Consider the following 14,463-nt stretch of genomic DNA (forward strand, 5'->3'; position numbering starts at 1 on the left):
TGGTTAGATTTGGGCTTACCGTTACCTTCTTTTCTCCTCACTTCACGTCTAGGGGTGTCCCATGGTAGATGGCCCAGTAACTCGAGAGACTGACAACAGATCCACTTGAATGGATTTTATTTGCAAAACGTAGACAATGAACAGTCTCTTAAATTGGGATCAGGGGGTTGGAATGGAAGTTTAGGTACTCTTAGTGTCAAAGTCAAATATTGAAGAACTTGTTTACTTTGACTGCATCCAGAGAATAGCCATTCACAACTGGATGTTCACACAAGTTGGACAGTCCCTCTCTCACAAGGCCTAGCAGCCAACAAGGTGCTTAACTCTAGAACAAATCTCTGCCACAGACGTTCTTGTAGAATGCAAGCTTGAAGAACACTCGTGGGATACCTGGATCTTTCAGCCAGCTTGGCGATATCCACGAGACCAGATTCTCTTGGGTACTCCAGCTCCTCCAGGCTCTTACTAAGAAACCAACCCGTACGTGTCCTTCTTCTGAAGAGTCCTCTCCTGGATAGTGTGAAGTCACTGGGTCTCTCCCAAAACGGAGACACCACCCAAACACCTCAAAATCCTCCTTTAGTTTCCTTGCCTGGGGCTAGCCAGCCCCGAGACATCAAGATCGGGTGGATCCGCACCCCAGGCCATAGCCTTCCTGGGGGCTGGTCAAGAGGACCAGGACCATGAAGTCAGTACATCCTTCTGGACCTGAACCCCAAACCACGTGATGTCCGCATCTTAAATACCTTCTCACAAAAAGCACAGCAAGAGCGCCACTCCCACTGAGCAGACTCCGAGAGAGAGTGACTTAAGCACCCAACCAGACCATAGTTCTATACCTGCCAGAAGAGACAGTGCCCCCTGTGGCCAGGCGGAACATCTCATAGTCCAGTCAGACTGATGCTGAAGTCCAAATTTAGACAATTGTACCCAAACCAAACTGCAGTTTAGGTATAACCTTAACTTTGAAAAACAAATAGGGCGTGCTCTTCAGGAGCCGCCACTACATATATATTTTTGGGGGATATTTATTATAGCAAAAAGTAAAAAATAATGCGTTTTTTTCAAAATTGTCGCTCTTTTTTTGTTTATAGCGCAAAAATTAAAAACTGCAGGGGTGATCAAATACCACCAAAAGAAAGCTCTATTTATGGGAAAAAAAGGACGTCAATTTTATTTGGGAGCCACGTCGCATGACCACGCAATTGTCAGTCAAAGCGACGCAGTGCCGAATCGCAAAAAGTGCTCTGGTCAGGTAGGGGGTAGATTTTTCCAGGGCTGAAGTGGTTAAAAGAATAATTACATTTAAATATTTAAAGCACAATCTAAAATTAATTACTTACTTGTGTAAACATTTCATAGGGATTGAAAAAAAACTTGCTAATCCAAACTGCTTTGGGCCCCAATGAAAAACACTCCTTGCAAAAGGCTCAGGGAAATCCATCCTATACTAAGAAAGCAGAGCTCACTAAGCATTATTGGTTTGGTATAATAACCACTTTAAAAATCTGGGAATGTACAGAAATATAGCCTAATATTTGGAGCTTTACATTGTTAGATCACAGCCCTAGCTTCAGAGAATACATACATTTATCATTTAGGATTACATGCCTTTTAGTACCTAGAAAAGTATTTCAGACCTAATAAATGAAGTCATGCAAGTTTCTAACACTGCATATTAGATGCTGCGTGATGTGGTTTTATAGTTTTGACTTTCATCTGTGCAAGAGTATTAATGTGTGACAAATGAAGCATGAAGTACTTTACTTAGGTATAAATATTATAAATGTAATGTAAGCTTTTTGTTAGAACATTTTTGTCACGAAAGACAGGGCTTCCATCTTCACCTGGTCTCCCTTTCTGACACCTTCCATTTGAATGACCAAGCCGCGATGGCGCATGTGAGCCACAATTGCGGCACATCGCTCTGAAGGGATGGCATACTCAGAGCACAGGCCACATGCCCTTAACATTGGGAGGGTGCTTTGGGGTCTGACCCCAAAGCACCTTGTCCCCATGTTGATGAGGACAAGGGCCTCATTCCCACAACCCTTGCCCGGTGGTTGGGGGGGTCTGCGGGGGGCTTATCGAAATCTGGAAGCCCCCTGTGTGAAATGGTAATGGGGTACAAAAGTACCCCTACCATTTCACAAAAAAGTGTCAAAAATGTTAAAAATGACAAGAGACAGTTTTTGATTCCTTTATTTAAAATTGTCTTCTTTCCATCTTCTTCGGGTCTTCTTCCTTCTTCCTTCCTTCGGTTTCTTCCTCCATCTTCTTCTTCCTCTTCTTCTTCCTCCGATCTTTTGCTTCTTGCTCCGGTGTTCTCATCCGGCATCTTCCTCCACGGCGTCTTCTTCCCCAATTCATTCTTGGGCCGCTCTGCATCCCTGGGAGGCTCCTGCTGTGTGACACTTCTCTTCTTCTGACACTTCTTATATAATGGAGGACGGGGCAACAGGGTGACCCCGCCCCCTCTGTCACACGGTTCCGTTATAGAAGTGTCAGAAGAAGAGAAGCGTCACACAGCAGGAGTGCATAAATTAATCTCACACAGTTCTAAGTGTACTTGCAGACGCAGCAGGCTTGTTCAGAAAAAGTTACTTTCTCATTCTATTTTGGGCATATTTGTTACTTGGGTAGTTATTACTATGCTTTCTCACATCACCCACATCACCCCCATAATATTGGCACTTCCACCTTCTTTAAATTTTGAGTTGAAGATGCCGTGCACCATGTCTATAGTGGTGCACCCATCTCCTCCTCCCGTGCGCTGAGAATACTATAAGAAATGGGGAATTGCGCTGTGTTACAGTCGCAAATGTTTTGTGAATATGAAAAAGGCCATTGTGCATCGGCAGGCGCCGCAACTCATGGCACAAACCATTCATAAATCATCCCCATAGTGTTTTATACATTGATTCACATTAAGCATCCTTTTCTTCATAGGCAGATATTTTACCAATTTGGTAAAAAAAAAAAATACCGAATTAAGGTTATGATTACATAAAACTGGCTTAATTATAGTGCAGCTGTATTATAAAACAAAAATGCTACTTCACTGCAAATAACCAGATTAATGGTATGAAATAGCAATTCTTTCAATATAAGCTGCCTTAAAAAAACTATTATTTGTAAAAGTGAAGGCATATGCATAAATGCTGAAAGTAGTTAAAAAAAAGATTATATATACAGTATCTCACAAAAGTGAGTACACCCCTCACAGTTTTCTAGATATTTTATTATAACTTTTCATGTGACAGCACCAAAGAAATTACACTTTGCTACAATGTAAATAACTGAGTGTACAGCTTGTATAACAGTGTACATTTGTTGTCCCCTCAAAATTACTCAACACACAGCCAATACACCCCTAAGTGCAAATGTCCAACTCCTCCGGGAACCCCAGCCTAGGAGCAGGCCTGAATGGAAGTACTCCTATAGCCTCTTCCATCTGGAGTCCCGCCTCTATCTCCCCAATCACCACCATCACCACCACCATCACCAGGGCTATGCCAGCACAGGACTACCATTCAATTCCTCTGACTGCCTGAACTACAAAGACCAGACAGCCGCCTCCTCCTGGAAACTTAACTTTAACTCCACTGACTGCCTGTACTACAAAGATCAGGCATCCTGGAGGTTACAGGTCTTGTGAGATGAGGGCCAAGCACACCAGTCATGGAAACCCTACAGCATGTACAGGGGAAGGAGTGCCCCTAGAGGTGTCGGATGGCATCGATAAAGAACTGGAGGCAATGGTTGAAGTCTGTTGGAGGGACAGACCCCTTAGTGTCATTTAACTTGTCCCTGGACACTCATAAAGTGATTTATTTATTCGCTGAACTTGGGATGTGGACTGTGGTTTCTACAGACAGTATTGGAATAAGTCCTTCCATGGACCACTTCTACATTTTACTTTTAACCCAAAGCTCCACCATCACACCTGAGTGTATATAGATGGAAGGAACCCCAACCAACCCATCTGCATCAGAACCTGTACACAGTGCTTTGCCTCCCAAGGTACCTTCTATGGGACTTGTATCCTCCTTGGCAGCTGGAATGTGTAAATATTAGGTCAGTTTCTAGGACCCACTTTATTTTTAGTTAATTATGTTGTTTCAAATTAATATCACCAAACCCAAGCCCCTCCCCCTTTTTTCTGGAGAAACCAAATTCATGATATGAGACTTGGGGGTTTGCAGAACAAGCCACTGCACCCTTCCCACCACAAAGATCTATTACAAAGAAAATTACACTAGAGACTTCCTGCAAAATGGATGAATATGTTGCATTAAATCTTTTTTCATTTTTAAAAAATGTCCAAATTAGGCCCAATTAGCCATTTTCCTCCCCGGTGTCATGTGACTCATTGGTGTTACAAGGTCTCAGATGTGAATGGGGAGCAGGTGTGTTAAATTTAGTTTTCTCGCTCTCACTCTCTCATACTGGTCACTGGAAGTGCAAAATGTCACCTCATGGAAAAGAACTCTCTGGGGATCTGAAAAAAAGAATTGTTGCTCTATATAAACATGTCCTACACTATAAGAAGATTGCCAAGACCCTGAAACTGAGCTGTAGCACGGTGGCCAAGACCATGCAGCTGTTTTAACAAGATAGGTTCCACTCAGAACAGTCCTTACCATGGTCACCCAAAGAAATTGAGTGCACGTGCTCAGCCTTATATCCAGAGGTTGTCTTTGGGAAATAGGCATATGAGTGCTGCCAGCATTGCTGCAGAGGTTGAAGGGGTGGGGGGGGGGGGGGGGGGCAGCCTGCCAGTTCTCAGACAATACGCCGCACACTGAATCAAATTCGTCTGCATTGCTGTTATCGCAGAAGGAAGCCTCTTCTAAAGATGATGCATAAGAAAGCCCGCAAACAATTTGCTGAAGACAAGCAGTCTAAGGACATGGATTACTGGAACCATGTCCTCTGGTCTGATGAGTCCAAGATAAACTTATTTGGTTCAGATGGTGTCAAGCTTGTGGGGCGCCAACCAGGAGAAGAGTACAAAGACTAGTGTGTCTTGCCTACAGTCAAGCATTGTGGTGGGTGTGTCATGGTCTGAGTGCTGCCGGCACTGGGGAGCTATAATTCATTGAGGGAACCATGAATGCCAACATGTACTTTGACATACTGAATGAGAACATGATCCCCTCCCTTTGGAGACTGGGCAGCAGTGCAGTATTCCAACATAATGACCCCAAACACACCTCCAAGACAACCACTGACTTGCAAAAGAACCTGAGGGTAAAGGTGATGGACTGGCCAATGATGTCTCCAGATCTAAACCCTATTGAGCATCTGTGGGACATCCTCAAACAAAAGGTGGAGGAGCGCAAGGTCTCTAACATCCACCGGCTCTGTGATGTTGTCATGGAGGAGTGGAAGAGGACTCCAGTGGCAACCTGTGAAGCTCGTGAACTCCATGCCCAAGAGGGTTAAGGCAGTGCTGGAAAATAATGGTGGCCACACAAAATATTGACACTTTGGGCCCAATTTGGACATTTTCACTTAGGGGTGTACTCACTTTTGTTGCCAGCGGTTTAGACATTATTGGCTGTTTGTTGAGTTATTTTGAGGGGACAGCAAATTTAGACTGTTATACAAGCTGCATACCCACTACTTTACATTGTAGCAAAGTGTCATTTCTTCAGTTTTGTCACATGAAAAGTTATAATAAAATATTTACAAAAATGTGAGGGGTCTACTCACTTTTGTGATCGATATAGATACACACACACACACACACACACACAGTATACTACCGTGTACACGTGTACAGTATAATATATATATTAAAACAAAGGAAGTTTAATGTAATATTTTTTACAACGTAATGTAGATCTAGTGCATTATGTTTGCACCTGTAGTGGAATATATATATGTTTTAGTGACTTGACATTTACACACCTCTGGTACACTGTGCAATCAGGCAGGTGACACAATTATTTCCATTTTCAGCAGTGCTATTTCCAAGATTAGAACTGCAACTTCCAATGTCACATCTCTGCCTCCAGTCTCCTTTTTGGACAGTAAATCAAGATTACAAATATGGCTAGGTAAAAACGATTTTTTTTTTGCTATAGCCAGTACATATACACCTACACAGGGCTTTTTTGGGCCGAACGCAACGGAACAGCGACACCTCTGGCAAAGATAGTAAGAGAGAACTTTCTTTTTCTCATTTACTTTACTAGGTCGCCAGCCTCGGAGTAAGCAGTCATTAAGAAAAAAATAAATGACAAGGCCTTGCGAAGGGGTCGCAGTAACTGAACACTACGGTTGAATTTAATTAAATTTTATTTAGGAAAAATACACCATATCAAATATGACAAAATACCAAAAATAGCGGTCTGAGTATAACCTTCCAAAATATTAAAAAAGACAACGTTGTCATTTAAAAAGAGGGATGCAGCTGCACATACATCCACAAAATCAGACATACACACAGCTCAAGGGATGGGAGTTGATTGAAGTATTGTTGATCAATATATTGCATACTCTATCATCCTCCTTCCTAATTAAGCAGTGGTTTGTAGTCATCCCAAACAGGATATATAGATATAATTTTTTTTTAAATCAAATAAGTTTTTATTGCAAAACATACATGGTACAAGCCAAACATAGACAGGTAGAGCAGTCGTAGTCGTACAGCAGTGTTGATTTATGCGGATATAAAAATACTGGTAGTACAAAGTATAAAATAAATCCGGCTTGTAAACCGCTGAGACATAGGAAGTGCAATTAAAACTAAAAAGAGACAGAACAGAAGAAAAAAAAAAAAAAAGGGAAATAAAACAAGAACATGAACAAAAATGGCGTTCCCTCTGAGACCACATTGCATTTTGTAACAGCTATACAAGTACAGTATTATGCACAACGTCCAGCATCCAATTACCTAGTCCTGCTGGCCCCTACTCTTTCCCCTCATAAATGCTGGGAGAGAGAGAAACATAGGAGTAGCCCCATTAAGTGTTTATTATTGTCTATGTGCCTCCATGCACATGATCCTGGACCCACATTCAGCCCTGTAAAAGTCTGTCCTGTATAAGTTGGTGAGGGGCTAGCCCCGGAACCTCGAGCCACCCCTGCCACATAGCATTAAATTTGTGCGGTGCGTTTCTGTGTTGGTAAGTTATTTTCTCCCTGATCAGCATCTGGTTCACTTGGTCCGTCCATTGCTGCCTGGTAGGAACCCTGTGTGTTATCCACAATCGTGCTATTAATTTCCTGGCTACATATAATAACCGAATAATGGCTGTATGAGCCGATGGCATTAGCGATTCTTCGTCTAGGGCTCCCAACAGGCAGATCAACGGACACCTCGGGATACTAACCAAGAATACAGAAGAGATAGTGTCGAGGATCTCATCCCAATACCTTTTTAGTTTTGGGCACCTCCAGAACATATGCAGGAGATCACCATGGTCCCGCATACATTTTGGGCAAAGGGGGGATTCCCTAACACCCCAGCTGTGCAGTTTAACTGGCGTTCTATAAACCCTATGCAGTAGATATAAATGGGAGAGTTTATGGGAGGCCGAGACCGACACCAAGGCAGCGGAGGACAAGCAAAGGTTCTAGGTCTCCGCGTCCATCATCCCCAGGTCTGCCTCCCACCCTCTAGATATCATACCTTTTCGTTCAGTTTGCATTAAAATCCCATGTACTACAGCATGGTCCGTCAGGCAAAGCGGCACACAGCGGGATTGCGCCTGTAGCGCATGTCGTAGCTTTAAGTATTTAAAAAAGTCCCTACGTGGTATGCCAAACTCAGTCTGTAGTTCCATGAAGGACTTCAGCACCTGTCCACTATACAGCTGTGAGAGGTACCGGAGGCCACTCCTTCTCCAATTGCCAAATCCCCTCAGCTTAAAGAGCTCGCCATAGTTAGCATTCCGCCAAATAGGGGTGAGACCAAGAAAACCATGTATTTGTAGCAGTCGTTTAACATGGGACCATAAAGTATTCAGCAAGATAATAGTTGGGGAACTCCTGTCCATATGAGGGAAGCCTATATAGCTATAATTTGATTGAGTTGCAGATGCGCATGAACAAACAAGTGGTTATATCATGAGCCGTCCTAGGTCATTATTACACAGATTCAACTGTGGCACCTAGGATTAGGGGCTCTCATTTGTCTGTTAGATGCACAGGTGGCTTAATTGCAAATGTTGCAGTGTCCAGTAAGCAAGGCTGCGGGGGTAAAACTTCTTACGTGTAATACTCATTTAAAAGTTCACTGATCAATCACAAGTAGGGAGGAACACAGCAGATTAAATTGGTGTTGTCAGTCCACAGCTAATAAGCAAGTTCAACTGAATAGTAGCAATGTAAAATACTCTCACCCCCGTCTGTGTCTCCTCATACCCCCACCTATCCTTTCTGAGCCGAGCTCTACTCCTGAAGTCACCGGATTATCCTCTTGGGAAGTTGGTCTAGGTGTTGGATCAAGTGTCATCCCTGCCTGCAGCAAGCTCCCAGCTGTTCCATTGCCACTGCCTCAATACAGTCTGCATTAGTGCTACGACCCCTCTGTCATCACGAACGCGCTGACATCATGCGGAGTAAGTTGTCAGCTGCATAAGCCAAAAAACAGCTTCTGTAGTGCCGGTGTTCTGTCCAAAAGAGTCCACCTATCGAATAGTGTCCGCTGTGTACTGCGCATGTGCAGTGCTTGTGCAGTACGGAGCACAAGGAGATTCGAAAAATCTCCAAAGATGAATGGCGCCTGCGCTGTGAGTCCAGGTGCAAGCCCCACCATCCAAGTGGACATAGGGCTGCACATATTAGAGGGCCCCTCACGGGCTCGCTTCGCTCGTCACACTTCGGGCACGGCTCACTTCGCTCAGCTCTTTTTATTCTAACTCTATGTCCACTTGGATGGTGGGGCTTGAACATGGACTGACGGCGCAGGCGCCGTTCATCTTCGGATATTTTCGGAATCTACTTGTCCTGTGTACTGCGCATGCGCAGTACTCAGCGGACACTATCCGACGGGGGACACTATTTGACATGACACCAGATGCAGCCCTTACAAGAGTTGAGGGCGGAGTGATATCAACTGCACTCCACCTCTCTCTGCAGACCAGATTGCTTGCTCCTTTTTGGCACCAATCACAGCTGTCAGGAAGAGCTGCAGTATGATGTGCTAGCCTGGTAAGGTAATTATTCAGTGTTGCTGGATGGAGGCTGCCTATAACACTGCTTGTATATGGTGGCTGCCTGGATGTCTCTTTTCTGTATAATGAATGTCTCTTGCTGCATATGGGCTGTCTATTGCTGGATAAGGAATGCCTCTTGCTACACATGGGCTGTCTATTTCTGATTAAGAAATGTCTCACTGCATATGGGCTGTCTATTGCTGGATAAGGAATGTATCTTGCTGTACATGGGCTGTCTATTGCTGGATATGTGCTGTCTATTGCTGGATATGGGCTGCCTATTGCTGGATATGGGCTGTCTCTTGCTGGATAATTGCTGTCTCTTGCTGGATATGGGCTGTCTATTGCTGGACAAGGGCTGTCTCTTGCTGGACAAAAGCTATCTCTTGCTGGATATGGGCTGTCTATTGCTGGATATGGGCTGTCTATTGCTTGATAAGGGCTGTCTCTTGCTGGATATGGGATGTCTCTTGCTGGATATGGGATGTCTCTTGGTGAATATGGGCTGTCTCTTGTTGGATATGGGCTGTATCTTGCTGGATAAGGGATGTCTCTTTCTGGCTAAGGGATGTCTCTTTCTGGATAAGGGATTTCATTTTCTGAATAAGGGATTTCACTTTCCGAATAAGGGATGTCTCTTGCTGGAAATGAATTGTGTCTTTTGCTGCATATGAGTCTGTCTCTTTGCTGCATATGGGTCTGTTGAAATTGTCTGCACGTGCCTCTGTGCTTACTTTGGTAATTGCTGGATATTTCCAATGTTTTGTACATTTTACTACGTTGCTTTTGTATTAACAAATTCCATACAAATTACTTGTATAGCTCCCCCCCCCCCAATTATACTTGGTTCCCTGTTCTCTAAAGGGGGCTGTGCTAGATGTATAGGGGGGGGGGAGAAAAGGGGTGGTCTTAGGGCAGTGGTGGCGAAGGTTGGCACCCCAGATGTGTTGGAACTACATTTCACATGATGCTCATGCACTCTGCAGTGTATTTGAGCATCATGAGAAATGTAGTTCCAAAATATCTGGGGTGCCAAGGTTCGCCATCACTGTCCTAGGGAGTGGGTAGGGTGGAGATAGTCGTGACCTAGGGGAGAAAAGTGTGTTGCTGCACATACACATGTGTGTTAGGCTGTTTTCTTTTAATTATTTTTTTTTTTTCATTTCACTTTAACATAAGTACAACATGTCATGCCTTATGCAAAGTAAAATTTATAAAGCCACCTAACATAGTCAATTCAGCAGTAATACTTGTTTGAATTGTTTATTTCAAGGGCGCTTGTTACCTTTCCCTCCCAGGCATGAAACCCCTGCCACTGCAGAATATCCAGTGCTTTATGGGAGACCATATGACCTCCTTCAATGATGCAGGGCTTGGGTCTGGGGGGCCAGTTGCTAGGCCCAAGCACTGTTACATGATGGAGAGGGTGTCCTCCATCCTCCCCCCAAACTCTGATATCAGCCTCATGGGGTATCTTGAGGTGGCAGAAGGAGCATCAGGGAATAAGGTAGTTGGAGTTAGGCTTCAAACAGATTTTCTCCTAAATGAGCATGGTGACAGAGCCTTTTTAACAAAAGATTTTCATATTTTATCTAACAAGAACAATTGACTACTGTCTATGATATTTTTTTTATTTGCACTAAGGGACACATTTCCGAAAGCTTGTCCTCTAAATGTGGATGTTCGTGCAAATAAAAAAAGTATCACAAACAGTACGCAATTGTTCTTGTTGCAAGTGCACTAATACAGCTAATCACCTCAAGCATGTTTTATCCAAGCCTTCCAAACCTCCTAAATCTCCTGATATTTATCATTTCTTGTGTAAAGTGGCAGTCTGATTTCAAAGATGATCATGTGTAATTTGTATACCTACAGATACGGTACACAATTAATTTATTTCTTTTTTCATTTTTTGTATTGACAGGTTTTCCAATCAGGATTAAAAAGGGTGCAAATTAGGTACAGCCCACCTGAAATATGGTTTACTTGAGAACAATGAATTATTGATGACTTGGTCAACATGGGATCCACTACATACCGAAAGGCAGCTACACTGGATGAACTTTTGTATACATGCATTGATATGTTTGGTATGTTTGATAAAATTATATCTATGATCACGTATTATACTTGATTATACACTGTTCTTTGAATACATTGTTCCAATAAGGTGACAAGGTCATCTCCTGATATTTGTATAATCTGAACTTGAACTTAAGATGCAAGTGCAGCCACCTTTTTTGTTTTGTACAGTTTAGAAGGGCTAAAAACTAAGGTTTTCTTAGCTGTCTGTGTCCTTCTTAGGGAGCTTTTTTTCTCATTTCCTATCCAGGAAACATGGCAGGAAGTGAGAAGAATATCCCTACTTTTGACAGATGTTCCCACTGACAGATATGCCCTCAATTCCTGTGACAGTGTCAACTGTCATCTTTTCAACTTTCACAAGGACTACAAAGACACAAGTAAGTAAAGGTGAATTTCCCCTTTCCAGCTATAAAAATTGTCAGAGACTCAAACCCTTTCCAGTCCCTCAAAAACTAAATGGAAAGAGTTTTGGTTTTAAGGCTTATTGAGATTAATATAAAGCTTATCACATCCTGCATTATTATTGTAAGGGGCTATGTTTGGGCACTTTTTTAGGCTTCATGCACACTGTGCTCCTTTGGTAAACTTTTCTCCTTACAGGAGAAAAACTGCTTAAAAAATGCAGTAAAGGGCACGTTTTTCACAAGTGTTTCTGTTTGTCGGCATTTATGAACGTTCCTACTTTTATCGTTAATGCATTCTATTAGCCAGAAAATTAATTTATTCTGGCCTTTAGAATGCATTAGCATCCAAACACACATAAACAACTGTTTAAACACGTTTATTCGAGTTTGCATGTTTTTTCTGCCAAATTGTTCCTCTCTGAATGTGCACGTGATGGGTTTTTTATTCTGATTCTACACACTCCCGTCTGTAAACACCAATTTGTGCATGAACATTTAGGCTAACATGGAGGGGCGTTTAGAGACAGAAAAAATCAAAAACTTTAAAAGTCCATAAAACAGGCATTTTTAGATGCATTGTAAACAAGACCTTATAGTGAGCAACATAAGGCAACATTTGGATTTCCAAATGTGGAAAATCCTGCTGTTCTATTGGATGACGCTAGGCTTTTGGCATTTTTCATATATTTGAACCCAACTTTTTTTTTTATTAATTGCTCTTTTTTTTAAATACTTTTCTCAAATTTTACTGCTGTCCTTAATCCTGTTAGAAAGATCTCACTTTCCCTGTGACAGCAGGTCAAGCAGTGAACAGAAGAGATTGTCTCCGAACAGGAAGACACAGACAGTAAAAATATCCAAGCTTCCAAACCTTCCCCATTTTATTAAATAAAATGTTGCATTGAAGCCTATGTCTCAACTGGAGAGATTTCCCATCACTTTCTGTCCAGGCAGGAAATGTGAGGCCGCGTACACACGGGCGGACTGTTCGCCCAACTTTGTCCGCTGAACAGTGTTTGGGCGGACAGTCCGCTCGTGTGTGGGCTTTCAGCGGACAGTTTCAGCGGACAGTTGGACGGACAAGGTTTTTCGGAAATTCCGAAAAACTGTCCGCTGAAACCTTGTTTGAGCGAACAGTCCGCCCGTGTGTAGGCTTGTTCGTCAAACAAAGTTGCGCGCATGCTCAGAAAGGATTTTCACGCCGAAAGCTATAATGCAGTGTATAGGACGTCGTATTTTTCGTCCCGTCGTACGTGCCGTTCACGTCATCGCGCACGGTTTCAGCAAACTGTTTGTTCGTCGTGTGTGGGCATGTCCGTCCATGCTAAGTTTGAGCGGACTGTTTGCCGAAACTGTTGGACGGACAAAGTTGGGCGAACAGTCCGCGCGTGTGTACGCGGCCTGACCGCTGTAAAAGCCTGGAAGGTGCATGGAGCATATAAGTGTCACAGCAAAGGTATAGGGGTCCGAGTATATCTTTTTAACAAAGAAATTCAAGGAAAACAAAGATATCAAGCCAGCCTATGCATTTTAGGGGTTATTCAGCCCTCCCCTTCATCAGAAGGTTTAGCTGGAACCTTAGTGGTTAATAAGGGTTAAATCAAGTCTGGAATAAACTGTAACTTTAACAGTTTTGCTGCTAGTTTGCTTTCTAGTTTTATGTTTAAAGCATATAAGTTGCTTTAAACATGCTTTTGGATTAAAGGAACACATACAGAATACTGTTTGTGTTTGTGTGTATATACGGTATATATATATATATATATATATATATATATATATATATATATATAAAATATAGTATATTAGCAATACTGTACTAGTCCAAGAATGACATTTTATTGTAATATTCCAAAGTGAATATGGAGGAGAGGAGAATGGAGGGTATGATGGGGAGAAATATGAGCAGTAGAGAAGCGCAGAGGGTATGACAGCAGGTTGTAAGTTGAACTGTGCGGTTGATATATTAGTGAGCAGTATCTGAAGGAGAAGGACTTTGGAGGGCATGACCATGGCCAGTTCATGCAGAAAAAGAGTGCAGTAGGCATTATTTGCAGAAAAGGTGGCAGAGTATAGCAGCAGGCAGTAAGTGCAGGAGGGCAGTTTGGAAGGCTTGATAGTGAGCATATGTGCGGGAGAGGAGTTTGGTAGGTGGACTTTTTTAAAGTAGTTTTTATTGGAAACATAAAAGATTCTTTGTGTTGATGTGTTAAAGAAAGCTGATTGAAGAGATTTTTTATTTGATGGGTGCATACTATTTTATATTTATATTTCAAAGTATCGCATCCTTTATAAAACCTTTTTAGCATAAATAACATGTAGATATTTATAAATATATAGAAATTGTTGAGACCATACCATCCAATTGCTACAGTGGTGCAGCACAAAGGTGCGCCTTCTGTAAAAAAGTGATAATGACCTTCTGCGCTACTCAAAAGCCTATATAATAAGTGGCTGCTGCTGTGACAATGCCTAATTATTCAAATTAAAGCGCAAAAATAAAATACACTGCTACCAGAATAAATAAATGAGCCGTGTCAAACACTGCGTGCAAGATAATATATATAAATTTGTATAAGTAAATCACAAACCATATGCCCATCAAGTGTGCAAATCACATAGTAACACCATACCATAACTGCAGAAAACATATTGCAAAAATATATTACAAAAATTTGTAGTGTGTAGCCACCCTGGCGTATGATTATGTCAGATTTTTGCAATGTCAAAGTGGTACAATTGTTTTGCATAGAGATTTGGTGTTTTATATTGTAGGCCTGTAATTCTTAGTAATAACACACTTA

The 14,463-nt window shown here is 42.3% G+C and overlaps 1 protein-coding gene across 5 annotated transcripts in view; it reads left to right on the top strand.

Moving 5' to 3' along the window:
* RASGRP3 (RAS guanyl releasing protein 3) overlaps window positions 1-14,463 on the top strand; it is a 280,740-nt gene that overhangs the window by 130,354 nt on the left and 135,923 nt on the right. For 3 of the 5 annotated variants that reach the window (XM_077486434.1, XM_077486433.1, XM_077486435.1), the window contains exons 2-3: window positions 11,095-11,260; window positions 11,503-11,632. In XM_077486434.1, coding sequence (XP_077342560.1) covers window positions 11,177-11,260; window positions 11,503-11,632 — 214 coding nt within the window. In that variant the 5' untranslated portion in view covers window positions 11,095-11,176. The remainder of the gene's footprint in view (window positions 1-11,094; window positions 11,261-11,502; window positions 11,633-14,463) is intronic. The other 2 variants (XM_077486437.1, XM_077486436.1) reach the window with 1 other exon arrangement.

This window comes from Lithobates pipiens, unplaced genomic scaffold (assembly GCF_037356315.1).
Source record: "Lithobates pipiens isolate NorthernLeopardFrog02 unplaced genomic scaffold, aLitPip1_a1.2 Scaffold_18, whole genome shotgun sequence".
In the NCBI taxonomy this organism is placed as follows: Eukaryota; Metazoa; Chordata; class Amphibia; order Anura; family Ranidae; genus Lithobates; species Lithobates pipiens.